The 25423-nt window shown below is 35.6% G+C and overlaps 1 protein-coding gene across 1 annotated transcript; it reads right to left on the minus strand.

Annotated features, from left to right (window-relative positions):
- Positions 1 to 9050: 9050 nt before the first annotated feature.
- Positions 9051 to 23256, minus strand: LOC129951863 (uncharacterized). The gene is made up of 2 exons (XM_056064213.1): positions 23111 to 23256; positions 9051 to 12105 (listed from the first exon to the last, which is right to left on the minus strand). Exons 1-2 carry the CDS (start codon positions 23119 to 23121, stop codon positions 10011 to 10013), a joined length of 2106 nt encoding a protein of 701 aa, XP_055920188.1. The 5' UTR covers positions 23122 to 23256; the 3' UTR covers positions 9051 to 10010.
- Positions 23257 to 25423: the final 2167 nt, after the last annotated feature.

Raw genomic sequence — 25423 nt, forward strand, 5'->3', positions numbered from 1 at the left:
CTTAACGGGCTGAGTGGTTTGACGAATTTTGCAATGTCATGTATTCAGTTATTGCGATTGAGAATTGCCGTGATTTGAAACACAAAAGATATTAATGTAATATGAAGAGAAGTACAATTTTTTTTTATTTTTTCAGCTTGAATTTAGGCTTAATATTAATTTTCATAAATTCCATAAATATACAATTTTTGAGTGATTTTAAACACAAAGTGCGAATGTTGTCAAAAACTATTTCTATATGATAGGGCAAGCTTACAGAATTTGTACACTTTCGACCAACCCTCAGCACCATTTAATAACCCATACAATCATTCCATAGATATTATGCTTTCTTCAAAAAAACAATTTTCTTATTTCCTGCGAAATAGGACACACAGCAATGAAATTATGGACATTTTCTAGTTCTCTTCTATTGCATAGATGGCATATTTCCTGCCGATCCCATCTATAATGTGGGATAAAGTTTAAATTCAATAATTCAACTCTTGCTTTGAAGATGAGACTTGTTTTTTCGACAGAGAAATTTAAGTTGAAATATCGTACATTTGACTGAAATCGATGGTTGAGGTTTCGATAAATTGTTCTGGCTATGGTGGTTGAAGCTTTGCTAAGATGCTGGTTAAAATGTTTTCATCTATTTTCGCAATGAGAAGTGAAAATTGATCAATTCACTCTTAAATGTTGTTTTCTGAAAACGAGAATGTGCAGTTGTATGTATTAGCCAGTTCTTTCCACTCTTTAAAATGTGATGTATTCGATCGTAGTGCTTTAGTCATTATTTGTTTATGTAGATTTGAATCATTTCTACCCATAATTTAAATACAGTAATATGCGTTTTGTTTAAGACTTTTTATAAAAATTGGGGGTAGTCCTGACTCTACATGAAGATTCGTTTGAAATTTTTTTTTGATTTATCTCAAACTCTTCGAATTGAGTAAAACCAAATGCTTTGCTACCATATAGCATACATGAATTGATGGTTGCATTGAATACTTTGAATTTCGTGGCATTGCAAACATTTATATTTCCGAAGAATTTCGGCCACATTAAGTTGAGTGCTTGTTTAGCTTCGCTGCTTTTTTCTTTTGCATGTTTTAAGAAGTTTAAATTGTATGTTAATAAAACACCTAGATATTTGAATTCATTTACTATTTCGAGACTTCCTCTGGTCTTCTTCTGCTCAATCGTTTTTCAAAAATCATAACCTTTGTTCGTTTGTATGTTGATAAAAAGATTCCTCGTGTTGCAGTACGCTACTAGTTTGTTTATTTATTGCTGTAGTGTGTAGAGATTTTCAGCTAATGTTAAACTATTTTTAACTGAAATGCCTATCAGGTAGACGGCAACAACACCATGTCCTTATATTCTTAGCTTAAAATTAATGTAGGGCCCTATTATGACTCGCGAGTCGCAAGAAACATTTAATAAATGTGACTATTTAGTATTACCGTTTGCGAATCGCCTAGTTGACATTCGCCTAAAATGTCAACAAAATAGCGAATTTAAATATCGCTCTATTACCAATAGCGAACGGCCGCTTTTATCTGTCAGAATCGGTCGAACTGTAATTCTTCGTGACTTGAAGAAATTTACTGTTAAATTTGAAATCGGTGGTTGTTTGTTTGTTTTATTTTGTTTTGAGAATAATTTTGGAAAATAAAGTAAAATGAGTGGCACTGGAAGTAGAAAAAGGTAATGAATGCTTAAAATTAATGAATGCTTAACAATTGCAAAAATAATAAAGAATTTTATTTGTATACCTAGCATAAAAAGAACCAACTCCAACCAATTTTCAAAGCTGGTTGAAATTATGGAGGCAAACCCCGAAATTGCGAAAGTTATAGGATCTTTCGGATCTTCAAAAAAAACCAAGCAGAATATTGGGATAGGTTTGCCATTGATCTCAACTCCCTAGGGCCTCCTTTACGCGAGGGAAAAGAGTGGCATAAGGTATGTTAACAAAAAAAAATCAGAAAAGCATTTAATAATATTGTTCATAAATGTAGGTTGACTACAAACTAAAATTAAAAAAGAAAATCGCAGACAACAAGAAGGATGTAGTTGCAACTGGTGGAGGACTTTATGGGCAGCTTTCTCTATCTCCTTTGGAGCACGCAGTGGACGATCTACTCAGCCTTCAATAGGCTGTGAATCCTTCAGGAAATACTTTTGGAATACGTGTTCTTGAAGCGTTCAAGATATAACATTGCCATCAGATATATCATTACAACCTGGAACATGTCATCGCAAGAGAAACGTCGAGAATGATCGAATTAAAATAATCAACAAACAAAAGAAGACGCAAGAGGAAATTCTTGAGACGCAAAAAAAAAATTCTCGCTGCTTCAGACTCCGCACAAAAGTCGTTTTCGGAGATTGCTCGATATTCTAGGAAGAATTACGACCTTAGTAAAGAACATGTCGACTTGTTAAAAGCCAAAGAAAGAAGGAAGGAAAAGGAGAACCTGGAAAAAACAAACGACATAAGGATCTGCTGGATGTGAAATTAAAAAAATTGGAATATCACTTACAATCTTACAAAGATTAATAGTGAATTTAAAGTTTTGTGTGTGGATTATTATTTTTTATTTTATTTTTTGAAATTAAATTTTTATTTTTACTTATTTCTTTATTTTGTAAGTTATTTCTAAGTATTTTAAAACCAAACTAGACAGTTAAAATTAAATACATAATGTACATACTTAAATAAAAAATATACTTTAAAAAAGAAAAATAGGTATCTTTTGAATGATAGTTGTTATAAACTATAAGGCAGACAACATTTCATTTCTTATTCTGTTGCCTTCTGAAGTTATGTTCACCATATCTAACTCAATTGGTTCATATCCATTCTCTATATGTATGTTTGCTTCTTCTATTATCTCAGGATCTAGAATGTTGTATTTGCGACTATTGACTATTTTGATAGCTTTTTTTGGACTGTAGTGCAATTTGCGCTCGTTCAGGACTGACCTGAATCTGCTTTTTAAAATTCCAATTGTCCTTTCAACAATATTCCTTGCCTTTGCATGTTTTTTATTATTATTCCCTAGGGTCAGAGTTGGCGTTTCTAAACGGAGTTATAGGTAAGGCTGCAGAGGATACCCAGAATCCCCTAGTATTTAAAAAAAAAAATTGTTCTTAAAAATAGCCCATTCACTTCTTTACCTACGAATGGAATATATTCGCACCTAGATATCTTGACCGCTCTCCATTCAACCACCAGCTTTCCAAAAGATCCATTAATTCACTATGATTCCACACAAAAGAGTCATGTGTTTAACCTGGATATCTGGAATCAATAAATCTTATAAGTCCATTATTGTCACGGGCCTTGAAATGAAAAAAGTTTGAGTGAAATAATAAGAATCAATCTCTATGTATCTAACTAACCACCATAGCATTCAAACTATAAAATCCTTTTCTGTTTAAAAATTGATGTTGTAGCTGAACAGGAGCGATTATTCCAATGTGAGTCCCATCTACACAGCCCACTATTCCTGGTAATCTGGCTCTTTCAAAAAAGTAATTTCTTGCTTCTTGTTTTTCAGAGGTAGACATGTCTGCCTTTATCCACACAGGACAAATTTTCACTTCAAGTAAATCAAGCACTTCACTTAAAACTACTTAAACTTTAGATTGCGTGGGACCCAGCTCAAAGTCACTTCAACACCATTCTGGTAGCTTCCACTGCCGAGAAAACGCAACGCACATGCAATTTTTATATATGGTGGAATTGCAGAACTTCGAGTAGTTTTAAATCCTGGTGTAATGATGTTTAAAATATAACCAAATGCATGGTTATTAACGCGAAAATATGACACGAACCTATAAAAAGAACAATTGAATTAAACTGAAATAGAATTCACGATTTTATTCTTACAAATTATCTGGAAGTTAAAGTGGGTTGGAGTTGTCCCTTAAACTTCTTCGTAATCTACACACCAATACTTTCTCCCCTCTTTCGTTTTCATCTTCATCTTCAAAAAATAAATCAACACTGCTTATCATAGGTATTTTGTTTTATTTACCTTACTTTTTTTCCAAATTGTAAACAATGTACCATCAACAATAATTTTCAGTATTTGACGTTTCACCGAGTCATGACGTTACATATTTCACTTCTTAAAGTATTGTTTTCAAAAGCGAACGTTGAAGTTTGCCTTTCATAATACCACGCCTTAGGCAATTCGCCAAATCGTTCGACTTGAGTCGAACGTTCGACTCGTGAGTCATAATAGGGCCCGTAATGTTATTATCGAAATAAAGAATTTATTCTAATCTTGTAGAATCGAGATTATGGTAAATAGAAATTACCCATCGTATCGGTATAAAACAAAGTTCAAGGATTTTGATAGGAGAATGCCTAAATTCTTGAACATTAAGCAGAGCTTAGTAAGGTATATCACATTATCGCAGTACTGCTAAAGAACTAAAATCTGTACTTAACAGAGTGGCAGAATTTGGGCTCATGAGTAAACTGATGAGAATTCTTAAAAACTCGTTTATTAATATAATTAGGCCTAAATTGGAATTATATTCCTCTGTAGAAAAAGAAGAATTTAAAAAAAAAACGAGGCTTAAGTAGAATACTGATAAATAAACATGTGTTTCCGCAAATGGTTTATCGAGAAAGTCTCTAAAACTATGTAATTTTATATTGGCACAGACTATGAAAGTCTTAGTGTGTCAGTAGAAGAACACTCAAAGCTAGGTTAGGTTAGGTTAACGTGGCTGCGGATTTAGAATCCACACACTTAGGCCAAGAGAAAGGCCCATTGTGATACCACATGAATCTAGAGAATTACTTCTAACTAGTAGAACCATTTTGAGCTTTTTATAAAGCAAAGAAGATATTTAATATCCTTTTTAGCTAGTTCGCTGGGATTATCAAAAGAGTAGTCCCTCAGATGAAGTTTGCGTCTAAGTGAAAGAGCAGGACAAGTGAATAAGAGATGAGAGATTGTTTCCTCTTCTTCTTCGTCCATGCAGCTCCTACAGAAGTCATTTGAGGCTACGCCAAGTCGTATTGCGTGTCTGCCTATAAGACAGTGTAATGTAAGGACACCTATTAGGGAGCTAATATGAAGTCTGCTTTAAGATAACAAGTCTTTAGAGCGCTTTAGGTCCAGTGAAGGCCATATGAGTTTTGTGGCTGCGCATGTTGGTAAGCTGTGCCACCTAGAATTTGCTGTTTCTTTTAGCATAAGTTTACATGTAGCTATCGGTAAACCTATCTTCTCCCTTTCAGGTGAAATAGGTTTGACGGTTCCATTTTTAGCGAAATATTATGCTCTCTTCAAAAAAACAATTTTCTTATTTCCTGCGAAATAGGACACACAGCAATGAAATTATGGTCATTTTCTAGTTCTCTTCTATTGCATAGATGGCATATTTCCTGCCGATCCCATCTATGTGGGATAAAGTTTAAATTCAATAATTCAACTCTTGCTTTGAAGATGAGACTTATTTTTTCGACAGAGAGATTATCTAGTTCAGCAGCCCACCAATATGGTTTCTTCTTTCCTCGCACTGTGGTGAGGGGGCAGGCAGTTTCCATGGCTTTATTGAGGGCTGCTGTAAGTTCATCGACCTTTTGATCGAGTTCAAGAGCGCACAAGGGCGGATCCGAATGTTCTGGTTTAATCAGATTTTTCAGAGTCGCCCTATATTGGAATCGGATTGGATCGGTTTTGGGGTACCTTCAATGAGTGCGAATTGGATGTATCTATGATCGGAGAACGAGTTCTCCTTTGATACTCTCCAATTCAATATTTTATTTGAGAGATTTAACGAGACAAGAGTTAGATCTAAAACTTCTTGTCAAAGCCAACTTCTGTTAAAGGTTTTCCTCTCTATTGCTCCCCTAAAAATAAATGATCTGTAAAAGTTATGAACAAAGAATTGGGGGTACTTCTATATCGTGCTATTTTTCGTTTTGTATATCTTTTGTTTTGATATAATTGTTCAAAACCTGTAAATTTAATTAAAAATACAAGCAACATGTTTGTTTTAAATAAACAAATTATTATTATTGTATATTCTATTATATTGTTGTTTAAATACAATAAGTTGTTTAAAAAAAGACTCGAGCATATTAGCAAAACAAATACTTTAACTTACTTGACTTGAATCTAACTCTATAATTGTGGTACATACAAAGTTTCACTTAGTATTATTATGCGTTACATATTTGTTTTTAGGTTTTATTATTGTTAAGTTAACTCTGGTTACTTTTTGTTCGCAACATTTTATTAATTAAAGTTCCTTACTATATTTGTTTTATTCTTATAATTATATTAAATATTTCGGTTGTTTCTTTACATAAAGTATTTTTTGCTTATAATAGAAACACATAACCGTTAATAATTTGTAGTTCTTGAGAATAAAGTATAAGTGTCTTAACTAAATATTTATATATATTTTTCTATAATTTAATTAAATTAAATCTACATATTTATCTAAAACAATATCACAATTCTAAAGGAAATTTATTAACATTAAGGAAAATTTTAATAGAAATTCATTTAAATAATTTTTCTATGTACAATTAACTAATTTTTTTTTTCTTATTTTTTATGTAAATATAATAAAATAAATTATGTTTTTTTTTTTAAAGAGAGTTTCGACAGTTTTGATTTGGCCATTTAATTCTATTTTTGTTGTTAATTATATTATGTATAAATTTGGCTATGCATATAAAGATTATAGAGGAGACAAAATATATTCTTGTAGTTTAAATAAATTTATATTTTTATTGCAATTCCGTATAAAATATTTGGCAAGAACATTACAAACATTTTCTAAAAAAACATATTCGATCAACGTAATAATGATAAATAACTTTAGAGTTTATAATTAATTGTTTAGAAAACGCAAATTATATAGATTTGTTTGGCTTAAAGTGTTTATATAAAAATTGAAAAGAATTGAAGCTATCAATAAGTAAGATCATAATGATTTCTATGGTACAAAAAAAAAACAAAAATTATTAAATCATTCATTTGCGACCTTCAGTTTCCTGCAGTGCTATTAGGCTGAAGGAATCAAACAGCTGGTTGTCAAAACCTTATGGTCACAGCAACACAACGAAATTGATTCTCTCAGATATTATCTCGGTAGACACTGACTTCTTCTGCACTCCTACTTTGAGCCTTAGTAAGGGTTTAAAGGTTATTGGGAGGATGACATCGTGTCGATAGGTTTCGACACAACTATCTTTACTGACGGCTCAAAGAGGGAGTGCGGAGTTGGTTCTGGAATCTTTTCTGAGTCCCTAAATGTAGCTAAATCCTTTAGGCTTCCTGACTTTGCTAGCGTTTTTCAGGCTGAACTGCTGGCAATAAGGGAGGCATGTAACATACTTAAACAAAGCCCAAACCTAAACCGAAATTCGGCTATTTTTACTGACAGTCATCCAGTTGTCAAAGCCATTAAGTCGGCCACATCTTCATCTAAATTGGTCCAGCAATGTCGCGATGAGCTTGCGAGCTTGAATATTAACCTCGGTGTCACCATGATCTGGGTTCCGGGCCATAGTGGTATCGTGGGAAATGAACGGGCTGACGAGCTAGCCAGGCAAGGATCGGCCCTTCATATCTCACTTGCGGAAATGGTTAACATTCCTCTTGGTGCTATGAAGGGTAAAATCTTTTCTATCTACCAAACTGAATTAAACCGAAGGTGGAGCAAACGATCTTCTATGCAGGCCAAGGCAAGTCATAGCCAGGATTGTTGCGGTTTGTACCGGACATTGGTCTATAGGAGTTCATGCAGAGAAGTTGGGTATCTCTGACAACACCTTTTCCCGTAGTTGTAAAGTCAAACGATAATCCATTTCCTCTGCAAATGTCCTGCTTTGGCAAACAGTAGAATGAAATACTTTGGAAAAGCATTCTTTCACGAACTTGATGAGCTATCTGAGACAAAGATTAGAGATCTCATCTTTTTTCTCAATGTGACAAAATGGCTCTAACATAATTGCTATAAAGCTAAATCTTTCCCTTTCTATCACCGGTCAAACGAGTTTTTGGTATCAAAACGGCGCACTACAGCGCTAATTGGATATCAGGCTAGGTTGCCTTGAGATCGCCATTTCTACCTCCCTACCTGCCACCTTCAGATTTGTATGTTAAGATCGAAAGGCAAAAGTTAAAAAAAAATGCAGTATCTTGGAAAACATCTGCATAGAGTTTAAAACTTCTATCAAAGCTAGTATTTTGGAGTAGGTATATAAAGAGAGCACTAGTAAAGTGCTTATAAAAATTGCCTTCACATGAATAATGAAGTTTCTCCAAAGAGAAACCACCCCTTTATACAAAATATCTTTTATTTTATGTAGACTCAAGAGCTTCCCAATTAGAGGTTACATATTCATCTTGAATAGCATGCTATCTATTCAGCTGTCATATTTTGACATTTGACTAGTAAAAATTACGGCTAAAGTCTGAACTTAAAATTAATCGATCAACAGTTTAACAGCATTATTGGAATTGTTAAAATTTACTACAAAAATGGTGAACATTTTGCAGCTCCAGTTCCCAGTCCATAGTTTTAGAAGAAAAGTAAACACAGAAATCATGTGATTTAGCGCCCCTGTTTTTAAGACCTTTTAAATATCAAATTAAAAAATAATTTAGTTTTAATTTAAATGTGTCAAAATACCACTTTTTTCATTCGTCTTGTCATTGGGTAAAATCAATTAATTAGTTTTAAATTATGTATAATTAAAATCTGCTGTTTGGTTTTTCATTGGTAATTGAATCAAAAGCTTGATTTTTTTTCATGGCCAATAGAACACAATTGAAATTCTTTCGGATCGATTTTGTTTTAACTTGATGCAAAGAGCAAATAATTGGTCGCATTCACAAAGCTAGTGACTACATAGTCAAGGGATTCTGATTGGGTAAATCTAACTACAAAAGTAGTTGAATTTTCCCCTCCGACGTAGCGTTCACACTGGTTTTGACGTTTCACAATCAGCTGCTCGGTAAGGACACAAGAATTAAAAATGAAATGAATCTTTCGGAATTTAAATACAAAAATAAATTAATCATATTATATCTTCTATTTGGTTTAATTGAATTTAAAAAGAATAAAAAAACTATTTAAAATTCTGAAAACACAAATGTTTCTTATTTTATTATATTTGTATTTGTCATTAAAATGACAGTTCCGGATTGACTAGCTTTCTAGGGTAATTTTCCATTCACAAAGCTAGTTGCCTTTCAAATAGAGGTGTTGATAGATAATCAAATGTCATTTCCAATAAATTGATAGCAGACAACATCTTGAAAGAAGAAAACATTAAATGAAATTGTGCAACAAATAAATAAATTATAAAGTAGTAAAGCTCAGTTTTCACTTAAATGAAAAAACATGATCAGTTGTCATTTTGGAATAAGATGACTTGACTTAATGTTTAGGGCGATTTTTCTTGACTAACTTTCCAGTCAACTTTCCAACAAAGTTGCCTTAATTGGAAGGCATTTTTTGGCAGCTGGCCAATCAGATACCAGAAACTTGCCTAACTTTCAAGTCCCTTATGTCGTCTGGACAAGCTCATTATCTTTTTTGAAGCATAAGTTTTGACACAAATTAAGCTTGATAGACTATGGTGGACAGGTGTGGTTACGAAACTGATGGATGGCAATGACACCAGATCGGGATAGGTGAACTGAATTGTTTTGTTTAAGGCTTGATCCCGTTTATTACTCAGATTTGAAAATGCTTTTTATTTGTATTTGTTTACCTGTCAACTCGAGGTCACTTCCGCAGACAGTTTTTAGCTGTCAGACTCTCTTTTCATTTATAAAACAAATCAAGCCAAGACTTATTTTTTACCGAAACTTTTTTGTCTTAAAATTTTTAACTTAAAAACAAACATGGTCAGACTTCCGAATCACTTATATATGTAAATTGGTATACGCTTATCTTAATTTTTTTTAAATTGTTTATAACCTTAACTAATTTTTAATTTGTATATTATTACCTTATATACCAACAATGCCTTATCTATGACAATAGCAAAACATCTTAAGTGTATAGTCGTCTATGCAATAACTTTGACTGCCGTACATATTGATGCGACTAATGGTCCCCGTGAGGTGTGTTGTGTACGAAGACATTCGGACGGTTGACTCGAACTCCCCAAGACCCGGTTTCGTTTGAACACGAACCGTAATATCAATAAGATAATCCGTGGTGACTTCTTTCAGGATTTTCTGATTCGAAGCACCGATAATTGCTTCTGCAATCGAATTTAGATAAAGCATACGACACTGTGGATAGGGTTTAAGTTTGTCATTTATCAGTTTGACAATGTACCGAGCTGCGCGTTGCACCCGAGCGTCATTGGTGAGAAGAGTTTGTTTCTGATGACAGGTACACCAATGGGAGGCAATGCCAGCGTTTTCGCAGGTTCTTGTTACTGGCACCGGCAGGAACAAGCTGATCCCTCGAGGAATCGTGTCGGATTCCTTGAGTTCCGATGCTCTAAGTTCGAGCATGTTTGACTCCAAACTTGACAAATCGAGGAGGTCAAGGAAGGTGGCATGCAAGTCGTAGTGAGTTGTTAGTTTCTTGGCGTTTTCACGTAAATTTCCCACCGCCAATGGGTATCGCTGAGCAAACCAATCTGGAAAGATGCTCACCAGCAGAGGTTGTCGTTCCTCCATCATACCTTGGTAGGTTTTTCGGAATGATCCCCAACGCAGGCCGTGATCGCTCATTAAAAAGACAATCGTGCGGTCTAAGACACCTGACATGCGTAACTCATCGAAGAGCTCAACAACGTCCTCGTCCAACAAGTATGGCATATTAAAGAAATCGTGCGTCAATGAAGCCATCCAGAAGAACGAAAAGAACATATCGCGTTTGAAAAACGGTATGAGTTTCTTGATAAACTCGAGAACTACATCAACAGCACGTCTTCCACCCAAGCAAAGTCGCATGTTGGCTTTCTTCTTGTACGCAATGTACTTCTCCATTTCGATCAGAACCGGTCGAAGGTAATAGTCGGTCGGTTGTTCGGTAAAACCAGTTCGAAAATAGTTAAACAAGCCCAGATTTGCTACGTCTTCGGCGAAAACCGTTCTGAAGCCAGCTTCTTTGTACTTCTTCCAAATGAATGGACATTTGTCGTAACTGACATTCCGTCCATGAATGGGCGCTAGGCAAGCCAGATTGAGCTCACTCTCTTCCAAGCCACTCAAAGCTGGCACCAGATTCGGATAGGTGTTATCACCAACCTTGTTGTAGCCTATAAACTCGACGGTATTCAGGCTATCCCTTACCATTCCCGCAGTTCGGTTCATCTGCCTCAGGAAGTTCAATCTCGACACGCTATCGATTCCTATGATCATAACTGACAGTTTCCTCTCGGTTCGTGTGATGGGAATTGAACTTGTCCGCTGGTTCTTCGAACTGTCATCGAACTCGAAACTATTGATCGTTGTGGTGGCGGGTTTTTCGACTCCCTTCGGAACGGCAAAGAAGTGAAAGTCCTTGTAGAACGGTTTGGCATCGTTGTACTGACAAACTACCTTCACGAATTCTGCATTTGACACTTTGATCACTTCGTTCGGAGTCAAATTTAGCTCATATCGATGCTGTGCAAAATCGTTTTTCGAATCGGTTCTTCGTTGAAATTCTTGGTAGTAACAGGAAATCTTCTCTGGATTGGTTATGTTGTACAATTCGATGAACTCGCTTTTCTGAATATTAAGAGCCAGCCCTTCGTTTCCAACCGACCTGATAAGTGCTTTATTGCAAGTGAATTTCGGTATTCGAAACATATACTGCAGGATGGTATCATCGACTACATTGAAACTGGGCATTCGACAGCCAGGCGTATCGACGAAATACGCCTGGCTGATGTTCTCGGGTAAGGCATCGACTTTTGGTGAGAAATCAAATCTGTCTTTGAGTCGATTAATTTTGGTCTTGAGATTGAAATCGATGAAGACGTACGAGAAGAAGCATATGAATACGAATATGACGATGATTTTCTTGAGTTGTGCCCTGTTTTTGGGCGCATTGTGATGATGGTAATGATAATAGTCACGTTTGCTGGTTACATAATGTGTATCAAGTAGATATTTCCTCCTGGAAAAGAAAAAAACAGAAAACAAAGATAAGCAAATAAATAACAATAAGATGTGGTATGAGCTTTTTGAGTGGAATAACTCCATTTTTAAAATTAAATTGCACGCTTAAGTCTCACGTAATTCATCTTGAGTTTCGTTCGAGTGTCTTCCCAATCCTAATTAAAGGTTTGTTAAACAGTCTGTCTCAAAAGTCAACGTCTTTTGCCTTTTGTTAATAAATGTTCACTTGGTCGTTTAAGTGCTTTCGTTATTATAAGCATTATCATCTACAACAATGAAGAAAAAGAGTAGGAAGTGATTTATTACATCATTACATGGTAGCTTTAAGTACAACACTTCAAGGCAAGCTCAATCTAGCCTGTTTGCTATCATTCTATTGTTTTTCTTTGTGTTCTACTTCGTGTTTCATTGGTAAGATTGAAAAAAATATTTCTTTTACTAATGTCATTGGGCAGGTTCAGACAACATAAGGCGTTTCATTTGCAGTCAACTTCATTCGTTTTTTAAGTGTCATAAATTTCAAATTCAGAACTTTACTTCACAAACCTCTACCTCAAGTTCATAGTACAAAAACTACCAAAATCATTATTGTCTACAGAACTCCTCAGGCAAGGTGCAAGTCCATCACGATTTGTATTGTAAAGAAATACTACTTATTTCTTTTCCAAATTTACAAGGAAGCTTTTTACAGAAAGCATCAAATGAAGGTGTGCAGAAAACAAAATAAATCATAGAGTAATAAAGTTCAGCTTTCCGTTACATGATCAATTGTCATTTTGACATAAGTTGACTTGACTTGATAGTTAGGGAGATTTTGTTTGCCTAACTTTCCAGTCAACTTTCCAATAAAGTCGCCTTAATTGGAAGTCAATTTTTTGACAGCTGGCCAATCAGATGCTTGCCTTACTTTCAAGGCCCTTATGTCGTCTGAAATTGCCCATTTTTACTCATTACAGCTAATAACGATGTGGCTGTCAGACTCCTAAATTAATGTGTTTGCCTTCTAACTTTTTTGAAAAAAGGAGATGAAATTGATTTATATTAACAAATTCATTTAAAATGACTTCTTTTTATGAATAAGAATAATATCTTAACTGTTTTTAGATCAATTTTTCCAATGAAAATAAATTAAACAAACGTTGGATAACATCAATTTAAACTGACAGATGATGGTTTTGATGATTAAGTTGGTGCTTCAAATTTCCTTTCAAATCAAAAATAAATCAATTTGTTCAATTTAACGCAATGTAAAACAAACAGTGGAACAGTCTCTTTTGACAGATTAAAAAAATTGTAATGGTTGCCAATACAAACAAAAAAACACTGCTCAAAACAGAAAGAGGCTGGATAACAGCCTCGCATCATTCAAAGAATTATACTATTGAAACATATGTACATATATTTCTTTTGTTTTTTAAATGAATAATTAAAACAAATTCAAAGAGAGTACAAGCATCTTAGAATTACTTGTAGAACTTTCCAAAAACCATCTTAAAACTCAGTTGACACCTGACGCCAACGGTAGATCACAGCTACAGGTTTAATTTTCAAAGCTTGTGTCTGAAGGTTATGATACCATGAATATAAATATACGTAGTGAGCCACCTAGTGGTTTCTTTTAAAATCATACATTATTTTGATACTTGGCAGGTTCATACAACTCAAAGGACATAATTTGCAGTCAACTGCATTCTTGGAACGTAAATTCGGAAATTTACCTCTACTTTTAGTTGATTGTGCACAAATTAACAAAATCATTATTGTCTACAAAAACTGCTCAAGCAAGCTACAAGTCCATCTCGTCTTGTATTTTGTATTTTAAATAAATATTACTTCTTTCTTTACTAATTTCACAAGGAACCCTTTTTCATAAAACATTAAATAGAATTGTGCAGAAAATGAATAAATCACAGAGCAATAAAGTTCAGCTTTCAATAAATGGAAAATCATAACGAGCTGTCATTTTTGAAATTGGAAAAGTAAGGCAAGTTTCTAGTATCTGATTGGCCAGCTGTCAAAAAATTACCTTCCAATTAAGGCAAATTAAATGGAAAGTTGACTGGAAAGTTAGTCAAGAAAAATATCCCTAACTATTAAGTCAAGTCTACTTCTATCAAAATTAAAGTTGATCATGTTTTTTAACTTAACTGAAAGTTGAACTTAATTACTCCATGATTTATTCATTTTCTGCACAACTTTATATAATGCTTTCTGTAAAAGGGTTCCTTGTCAATTTGGAAAAGAAGCTTTATGCAGATAGATAGATAAAGACATTTTTATGATTATAATGTTATTGGTGGTAAAAGGTGCTTACTACAATCCAATCAGATTCTTTCTTTCCTAGTAGTTGAAGAGATTGTACGTAATACCTATATAGGTATAATGCATATAAGTTGAACAATTGATTCTTATAGAAAATACATATACTCTTTCTGATCCGTTTCTTTAACTTGCACTAAGTATTTATTCTTTTATATAGGAGAAGGTACATAAACCTAGAACCGAAGGCTGCAAGGACGAAAGTGAAAACATCATAGTAGAACCGGAGTCAATGCTGAGGATATGGAAGGACCACCTCTGCAGACTGTATAACGGCGAAGACGAACCGAATTCCGCTGTCAAGCAGGATGATCCATTCAACATAGACGACGAAAGCCAACGATCCCGTCCTCCCGACTTAGACGGATTAAAGATTGCCATACCTAAGCTGAAGTCTTAATAAAGCCGCTGGAGCGAATGGCTTGAATGCCGAGGTCTTTAAAGCACCTGGATATAAGTTGGTTAGGAGCATGCACCAACTTATCTGTAAGATATGGTCGGAAGAAAGCATGCCCGATGAATGGAACCTCTGTATTGTTTGCCCGATCCTGAAAAAAGGAAACCCTCTAAACTACACCTACCATAGAGGAATCAGTCTACTTAACATCGCCTATAAAATCTTCTCTGCCGTAATATGTGAACGTCTAAAGCCCATCGTCAACAACTTGATAGGTCCTTATCAGTGTGGTTTTAGACCAGGAAAGTCCACAGTTGATCAAATATTCACATTACGGGAATCCTGGATAGATCCTGGAAAAAAACCCAAGAACACCAAATCGACACCCACCATCTTTTCATCGATTTCAAGGCCGCATATGATAGCATCTACAGGGACGAGCTGTATAGAGCCATGTCTAGTTATGGTATCCCTGCCAAACTCGTCCGTTTGTGAAGGATGACCATGGAGAATTCACGCTGTTCCATAAAGGTTGGAAACAACTTAACAAAACCTTTCGATGTCAAAAAAGGTTTTAGACAAGATGATGCGCTGTCATATGCGATTCTTTTAACATCCTGCTTGATAGAATAGTGCAGAGCTCACACGTCAACACTAGAGGCACTATCTTTCAAAAGTCTGTCCAATTACTACCATATGCTGACGTCTTGGTCAAAACGTCACCATCGACAGACGTTACTTTGAGGTAGTCAAGGACTTTGTCTGCCTAGGCTCCGCTGTAAACACAAAAAAACAACACCAGCGCTGAGATCAAACGCAGAATAACTCTTGCTAACCGCTGTTTCTTTGGGCTAGGAAAGAAATTGAGTAGTAAAGTCCTCTCTTGAGGAACCAAAGTGTAGCTATATAAGACCTTTATCATCCCCTTATTGCTAGACGGTGGAGAAGCATGGACTATAACAAAAACGGATGAAAGCAGATGGGTGGGTTCGAGAGAAAAGTTCTTCGTGTGATCTACGGTCCCGTATGCATCGAAGGGGAGTGGAGGAGAAGATGGAGCGACGAGCTGTACAGCGACAGAGACTTAGCCAGAAGGGTAAAAGTCCAACGGCTCAGATTTCTTCATCATTAGAGCTAATAAAAACCAATGCTCCGGCCCGGAAAGTCTTCGAATCTATACCCACAGGACAGCGCAGTAGAGGAAGACCGCGGATCAGGTTGCGCGCACAAGTGGAAACTGGAGACATCTAGCTAGGGACCGAGCTAGATAGAGAAGTTTGTTGGGTGAGGCCCTAGTTCACACAGGACTGTAGCGCCACCTTAAGTTAGAAAGTAAGGCGAAGGCAAGTAGAAATGGGAGGGTGTTACATTTACCACAGCTAAAGTAATTTAAGAAAAATTGTAAGATTCAAAATTTTACATGAAAAATAAGTTTGTCTTCAAAAATTTAAATGTCATTTTATAAATCAAAAAACCCTTGATTTTAAATGAAAATGTTTAAATTTTGTTATAAGAATATTTTTGGTATGGAGTTGTTTAGTGATTGTAAATATACGCTCTACATTTGAATTTCGTAAAAAACTGTTGACCCGTTTTTGAGATATAGAATTTTGAAAAAAAAAATAATTTTTTTTAAATCCAAACAATAAAAAATTGCACTTTTGATAATCAAATATTGATTAGGCAATATAAGAGCTTTGATCTTTAAAAAAAAATTTTAAAAAACACCTAATGCGAATCTGCTCAAAACCTTTACTTCCAAGTTTGAACTCAATCGACCCAATGGTTTAGGCTGTAGGAGCGTAGACAGAGAGACAAAACAGACCAGACGGAATCGCGGGACCCGCTTTTTCCGACTTCTCTACCATCGTAATATCATGTTTGAATAAAATTTTGCACGAATGCAAAACTTGCCATATAGTTCCTATATGTCGCAAGTAAAAAATCTCAGGTGCCTCATGCTAGACACTAACCAATACGCCACAGATTAAATTATTGTATTTTTAAAAAGGAACTTTTATCTGGCCAACCATAAAGGAGGCGCATCAAAAAAAATCAAATGGGGTGGCGCAACAGTCCGTTGTGAACCAGGGCCTAGTGACTTACAACTCTCAACCATTCCTGTGTGCGAGTAATGTTGTCAGGAATGGAGGGGACCTACAATTTTTATGCCGAATCCGAACGGCTAGTTTGAGAAAGCACTTTTTCATGACAAGAATTACTCTTGAAGGATTTGTCAATTCCTCGCAAGAGGCAGTACCCGCGAAAATTATTTTTTTTAAATTAAGGTGGCACAGGCAGGAATTGAACCCAAGACCCCTTGCATGACAGTCCAACGCACTAACCATCATGCCACGGGTACTACAGGAGGCGCATAGAGTGCCAAAAAATGCTTATCGTCAAAAAAAAAGATTTTTAAAGAACCTTGGTTTAATTCAATTTGTGCGCGAGGGAGAAAATTATCATTTGATGGGCTTTATGAGTTTAGACGTAGCAACGAATGCTATGCAAAAAACCAATACATTGAACACAATCAAAGAAAAGAGTAAACTATTTACTGTAATTCTACTAAAGCGGCTGAACACGAATAGTCTATTATGTGAGTCTCAAGTCGGATTCAGGTCGGGTTACTAGACCATTGATCATATATTCGTTATAAGGAGCATTGCTGAGTCTTTTTTGGAAAAAAATAAAAAGCTATACACTTTTGTGGATCTTAAAGCTGCATTTGACTCAGTTGATCGAAACGCATTGATGTTCAAGTTGTTTGGATCCAGGATTTCGTTTAAGTTTCGAAGAGTTATTCAGAACTTGTACGCAGACCCGAGAGCAGCGGTGTGAAATGGAAAGCAGGTCTCTGAATGGTTTCAAACGCAGTCGGGAGTAAGAAAGGGCTGTGCTCTCAGTCCTAGCTTGTTCGCACAATTTATAAATGATATCACTGACGCCTTACTAGGAGGTGTTAGATATGCTGGAGAGGTCATTAAAGCCGTACTCTTCGCAGATGATGACTTTCGGAATACTGTAGACGATGGAGCTTAGTATTGAACCTGAACAAGTCGAAAGTGATGGTTATCGAGAAAGGTGTAGGAAGGTGGAGGAAGGTGAACAATGGTACTTCAACAATGAGAACATAGAAAGAGTGAAAGAATACAAATACTTTGGAGTATATTTTACTCAAAACTTAAGTATGGAAAAATACCTCAACGAAAAATGTCTTAAGGTTAAAACCGCGATTAACGTGGCATGGAAAGAATGTTTCAACAACAAAAACATTGCGCATAGCAATCAATAATGTTTTATGCAGTCCAAGTGTGGGGAGCAAAGAAATTTGAGACTGTGGAAAAGCTCGTGAGACTTTATTTAAAACGAACATTCCGCCTTCCTTCATGCACCCCAAACTTCATGATAATGTTAGAAAGAGGCTTAACCCCACTCTTCGTAAAAACGTTGAAGGTGCAAGTCGATTACATTCTGAAAGTACTGAATATGCGCAACAATCGCTTACCAAAACAAGCAGCTTTACAAGCGATACAAAGCAAAACAGGATGGATTAAAGAGTGAATTGGGCTAGCAGAAGATACAGGTGTAACTTTAAATCTGAGTGAACAGAGTACATGGAAATCGTCACTGAACCAGGTAATTTGGCGTCTGGATGAAAATGTTATAAATGTGTTCACAGAACAGGCATCCAGCTCAATCTTAATGAAAGAAACTACTTCCAGGACATAAATATTGTAGAGCAAATTTACAAAATGTTTCGGCTTACGCAGCTGAAGTGACGCGAATTTTTTCAGCGGTCTCCAATTGCAGAGCAAAATGAAAACGAAAACCACACCGGAAAAATATTTCTGGAGAGTTCTCTCAGCTGTCAAAAATAATTTACAAGTTCTGACAGTCAGCTGCTGGTAAATAAAAGTGAAAAAGAATTCTATTTAATAACATTTTGTTGAGCAGTTAGTTCTGCAGCACATTAGACAAATCCATTTTATTTTAAATTTTAAATCAAATATAAATCTTAGTCAAAACACCGTAAGTAAGAGTAACCAATTTTTGTTCAATAAAAAAATTAAACGTCAAAATTTCGCAAGCAATTAATATGCTGGGCAATTAAATTGAGAACGAAAAAAGTGGAGAATTGTACTAAGAAATCTAGTACAGCTATCCAATAAAATGACACATTTTGTCGTTCAGCAGCTTACTGAAAAACGAAAAGCACAGCGAAATTTTTCGTTTATGATTTCGTCATGTCATTTGCGTACTAGTCTTAAGAGGTGAACTGCTAAACATAAATTACGTTCCACATCGCGAAGATCTTCCACTGCTATGTGATATTTGCAAGATAGCTGAACGAGAGGATATTTTTCATTTTGTCAGAAGGTGACCAGTCCTGAGAGAAACTAGAACAAATGTACTTGGTAGAGACTTTTTATCCGAAAACGAAACTTTAGCTCTTCAAATAAAGTAGATGTATCTAAAATGCTTATATATTGCAAAACAGCACTTATTTATAGAAGCAGAATTATAGGGTTTTCACACCAAACCAAAAACACGGTTTTCGCGAAATTATCGGTTTTGACTGGAAACCTACATCGAAAACTCAAGTTTTCAAATACATTTTTGGTAAACCACAAGTTTTAATAAACCGCAAGTTTTAAATATATAAAACCTCTCGAAAATTAGTTGCAATTCAAAGTTGAACTAAACAAACAACCCTTCCAAATAATTCCGCACTCAAATTAATGTAAACAAGACAGTGATGGCTGCTGTCAAAATAAATAGTTCATTTTTTTAAAAAATAAATTTGATCGTGGTAAGTAATATTATTTATACAATTTCCTTACAAAATAAGAATTATTGCTTTTTGTTTTTATTTACAGAATATGAAAAATTTGCCATCGCTGATAATAAAAGCCCCGGTGACTATTTGCGGCACTGGTGGTTCTTTTATGATCCTCTAATGACGTTTCCACGGGATGTTTGTAGCTTTCACTTAAGGTGGCCACAGTCGACGAACATGCTCGCGCAACATGCTCGCCTGCGTTCCTCCACAGACGGCGAACACTCATTTTATTTGAATCTCCGAGGAGGAAACATTATTGTGTGATGAAAAAGCGCAAGTCGTTGCCCTCATGATGATTTGCCTTTGCGAAAGGAAACAAAATCAAGCAAAAAAAGAGAGTGGATGAAGGACTGGCTTTATACACGGAATATTCGATCGCATGTAAATTTATTAAAAGAGTTGGAGATAAAATCGCTAGAAGTATATATTGTATTTTTGTAATAAATTGTTCCATGATTTGTTTTTTGTTCAATTTTATTCTTATAACTGTCACACACACAATTCTAAATCGCATCTTCTGCCAAAATTTGGATGAATTCATCAATCACGGCTAACTGTCACCATTGTTTTTCTTCCGCGATGTGTACTCTACGAAAATCTGAATAAAAATGAAGTTTTGCTCGGGAACATCGCCACAGACGACGAACATTGAAACCTGCGAACACGATGAAATCGAAATTTTTCGGCAACAGTGAGCCGCTCGCGAACAACCCCACAGACGACGAATTTAGCGCGAGCACGAGCATGTTGTCGAGCATGTTCGTCGTCTGTGGCCACCTTTACTGCCTAGAGAAAGACTTCCCGTTAACTCCGTTCAATCACAAGGGTTTGGGAGAATTGAGAAAGGCGATAAGTTCATTTGTGGAAGAGAATAAGTGTGAAAGGAAATCTCTGGTGGGGGCTAAGTCGCAGCGAGCTAGGAAAATTTGCGCCAAAACATTCCACAATGTGGAAATCATTGTTCCAATGAATAAAACCACAACAGTGGGCTATCGCCCCTTGATGGGAAGCGATGCCAACATCAAGAAGATCCTCAGTGCTTTGGACAATCCAGGAGAGTCCTCAAAGGTAGAAGCCAAAGAGATAGTTATGGAGAAAATGTATCCCATCATGACAGCTTCAGTGATCGCTCTGGATGAGTGGGATTTTAGTACGAATCTGGAACTATGAATTGAACTTTTCTGCTCCGGCCATAAGGACCTACACGAAATCGTTCAGAATCGTCTTAACCCCGCCTATAAGTTCTTCGGACGGCCACAATAAATGGCAATTCTAAAGGGACATTTGGCCGCCAGAAACTCTTCTTCGAGCTAGTGTTACAGCCTTGTCTGCGCTGATATGCTGCTCTATCACAGCACAGGAAGGATTATCGACTTAAGGGTGTCGACGGCAAAGAAAAATCCTTAGGAGAATGTTTGCACTTTTCAAAAAATTGAATCTTGAGAAAATACATACATGCCGATGCCATATAGAACATCTTCAGGTCTTCACTGTGTGAAAGGAAGAACTAAGATATTTTCATGTTATCCAAATCCGAGACGGTGGGTGGTGATATACTGGGAGTTTTTTGTATGTTCGTATCGAAACGTTTATTAAAGCACTCAATGACGGGATTCCATTCGTTCTTTTGGAGCTCGTATAGAGCTTTGTCTTCCCGAAAATCAACTTGATAAGTACCTACATAAGGCTTAAGTTTGTTTTTTGCAGAGTATATCGAAAGTTCTGCGGCTCGTTCTGAAATGTCGCTTAATAACATTTCACAAATAACTTGAGAAGAACAACACGTTTTACTCACAAATTTTCATCGATACAAAATTTTACATTTAAATGTCAAATGAAAACGTGTAAATGTTCGGTGTGAACGATTTTTGGGTTTTTGAAAACTTTTTGCCGAAAACCCGGTTTTGGGTTCAATGTGAAAAGGCTATTAGAGATAAAAAGTTTAAGTTAACGCAACTGCAACTTAATTAATTACAAAACTTCAATACAGTTAAAACTTTGTCAATCAGGCAGACGTCAAAACCATGCTTTAAAATGAAATTTCACAAATAATTCCAAATAAATACAAATCTATCTAAATCTAAATCTCATCTAATCTATTTGGCCCACCTTTTTTTTTAATACACAAGCACTCAAGGGGTTATAAGTACCCTTAATATGTTTGTATTTAAACACAGTGCTAGCGATAGGAAAGGATTTAAAAGGAGATACCGGTGCACATTGGTCTTAAAGTTGTGTACATCGAAATGGGAGGGAAAAACAGAGTTGGCCAAAGCATTCAACATTCTCGATGTGCAATTTAAGAAAGAATCTCTATACTTGACAGTACGCCAGAAATTGAGCTCAAGAGTAAACTGATGAGCATTCCTAGAACTGTGAGTATTACGGCTGAATTGTTTAAGGGGTGGAATGCAACTGGCTAATTCGACAGAACATTGTTTGTAAAAATATCTATAAAACAACGAAAGGCATGAAACACAAATTTCTTTCGAAAACAATTGAAAATAGCAATACTTTCTCACTATATATTTGTACAAGTATAAGCCCAAAATTTGTCCTCTAAAAAAGAAAGGCCCCTTGAAACCTAATTCTCCATCACATCCATAAATTCCAAGGAGTACTTTCGAAGCATTTCTGGTTCTTAGTTTTTAAAGTTGGGGATGGGACAACATCCGAGGGCAATTTCACACCCAATAGCCCTCAATAATTATGACATTTGAGTGAATTCAATTCTTAGGTGTTTTGCAAACATTTCACTTCAAAAGCCTCATTCACAAATATTAGGCCAAGGTATAGGTCCTTATACGAAACATTTATTGTTTTGTATTTAACTGTACATTATGTCACTTGAACCGATTGTTTACGTCATTGAATTTTTGACGTATGTTTGTATGCAAATATTTTAAGAGCATTAACATTTCCCAATACACATTATACCCACTTAAAATTATCAAACAGCCCCAAACCTACAGAACCCTTTAAAAAGCAATCTCTAATTATAAATAATTTGTAACATCAGCACATAATTTCATTAAAAAACCCCATCCCCTTCTCCATCCTTCTTTATAATTCTATCTTATACCGATTATTATCCTTCGTTCACATCTTCAAAATTTATTGAACTGAACTTCCTTAGAACTTAGAATATCGACGTATCTTCAGAACATTTCTATTTATACGACAATTTTATTATTTCCATACACGACCCAGAGTGCTAAGGATGAACGCCCCTTCAAATGCAATTAAGACGCAGAAAAAGAGGAAACTTAAAAAAGGCATTGTATATAAAAGATAAAAGTCCTATCCACTATAGGAGGTCCAGACGAATTGGATTTCCATAAATTACACCAAGAGCTAGCACATTATATCCGCACGAAGGTACTTTAAAAATCATACATACAATTTTATGGGGAACTGAGAGGTGTTCATGTGTCGTAAACTTACTCATAGTTCATTTCCAAAAACTGGGTTTGATTTTTTCGTTTCCTTTTAGTTATTCCAAAAATGTTGATAATAATTTGTATGAGCACTTTTGTATTTTGACATGAAAAGAAAACGTCCACAATTAACGCACCATCATCATTAAAATCCAAAACCGAAAAAAAACTCGCCACAATCTGTACACAGTTTTGAAATGGAAACTTTTATTTTAATTAAGCTATTTTATTTTTCTTAGTTAGAATATTATAAACGAAATGTCAGGAGAGGTGGACCACAACAAAAACGCACTAAATCCTCAGCATCACTAACCGCATCTACCGCCGCCGCCGCAGAGAGCGTTGGAATTTTGTTTTGACACACCAAAGACCAAACGGAAATACGGAACATGATTTCATCTCGAAAATCCTGCGTCTGCGCCTTTTACTATCGTACCGACCGAAGGCAAGGAGCACTAAGGAAGAGCAGGATGTGTTGTTTTGTGCGGTGAGAGAGAACATTTTTGAAGCGTTTTTGATTGTTGTTGAATTGAAAAATAAAAAAAATGTTGGTGACAAGGATTTTCAAGGAAATTCATTCGAATGCCCCAATTGGAGTGTGTTTGGAGATGTTTGGTTTTCTTCCTTTGGCTGTATGCTGGTTGATGCTTATGCTCTAATAAGGAGGTTAAGGGTAGCGCGAAAGTGACAAAAACAATGCCACGTGAGTTTTGAAGAGGATTTTTATTTTTACCAAGGAATGATAATTTTCTATTGATATGATTTACAAAAGTGTACACATGTACAGTGAGTGCCATTAAAATTCGTTTTCTTTGTTTCTTTCTTAAAAACACTTTACTTTTCACGTTTAACTTAAAAAAAGTTAAAAGCTAGTTTCTCTTTAACTCATAATTTAAATATGTATAAATACATTTTTTAACTAAAATAGCAAATTAACAAAATAAAATAAATAAATTAATTTCTACCTTCCCATAGGAAGTTATTGTAATGGGTCCGATTTGTCAAATTGAAAATGTTGACATTTCTCGACGTTTTAAGGTCTTTAGAGTCGAAATAAAAGATTTTAAGAAAGATGTCTGTGCGTTCGTGTGTACGTACAGTCAATGGTGGATCCAGGGGGGGGGGGGGGGGGTCGTAGGGGTCATGACCCCCCCTGGAGATAATTTGTTTGCTTTTTTCGTAGGAATTCCCTTCAAATCAAAACTAATCGTATTGCGTTAATGGATATGACCCCCATTATATTTTGAATTATTTATTTTTTGTATATGAAAACAACATTTGTATTATAAACTGTGGTTTTTTAAGAGCTTGAGAGCTTTTTTTAAAAAAAAAACGCATAAAATTTGCAAAATCTCATCGATTCTTTATTTGAAATGTTAGATTGGTCCATGACATTTACTTTTTGAAGATAATTTCATTTAAATGTTGACCGCGGCTGCGTCTTAGGTGGTCCATTCGGAAAGTCTAATTTTGGGTAACTTTTTCGAGCATTTCGGCCGGAATAGCCCGAATTTCTTCGGAAATGTTGTCTTCCAAAGCTGGAATAGTTGCTGGTTTATTTGTGTAGACTTTAGACTTGACGTAGCCCCACAAAAAATAGTCTAAAGGCGTCAAATCGCATGATCTTGGTGGCCAACTTACCGGTCCATTCCTTGAGATGAATTGTTCTCCGAAGTTTTCCCTCAAAATGGCCATAGAATCGCAAGCTGTGTGGCATGTAGCGCCATCTTGTTGAAACCACATGTCAACCAAGTTCAGTTCTTCCATTTTTGGCAACAAAAAGTTTGTTAGCATTGAACGATAGCGATCGCCATTCACCGTAACGTTGCGTCCAACAGCATCTTTGAAAAAATACGGTCCAATGATTCCACCAGCGTACAAACCACACCAAACAGTGCATTTTTCGGGATGCATGGGCAGTTCTTGAACGGCTTCTGGTTGCTCTTCACTCCAAATGCGGCAATTTTGCTTATTTACGTAGCCATTCAACCAGAAATGAGCCTCATCGCTGAACAAAATTTGTCGATAAACACATTTCGAACCGAACACTGATTTTGGTAATAAAATTCAATGATTTGCAAGCGTTGCTCGTTAGTAAGTCTATTCATGATAAAATGTCAAAGCATACTGAGCATCTTTCTCTTTGACACCATGTCTGAAATCCCGCGTGATCTGTCAAATACTAATGCATGAAAATCCTAACCTCAAAAAAATCACCCTTTACTTTCTTCAACTTTTTTGCTCAAAGTTCTAATTTTGACTGAAAATTGGACCAAGATCATAATATGAATCGAATATTCAGCCCTATTCCAAAACCACA

This window comes from Eupeodes corollae, chromosome 3 (genome assembly GCF_945859685.1).
Source record: "Eupeodes corollae chromosome 3, idEupCoro1.1, whole genome shotgun sequence".
In the NCBI taxonomy this organism is placed as follows: Eukaryota; Metazoa; Arthropoda; class Insecta; order Diptera; family Syrphidae; genus Eupeodes; species Eupeodes corollae.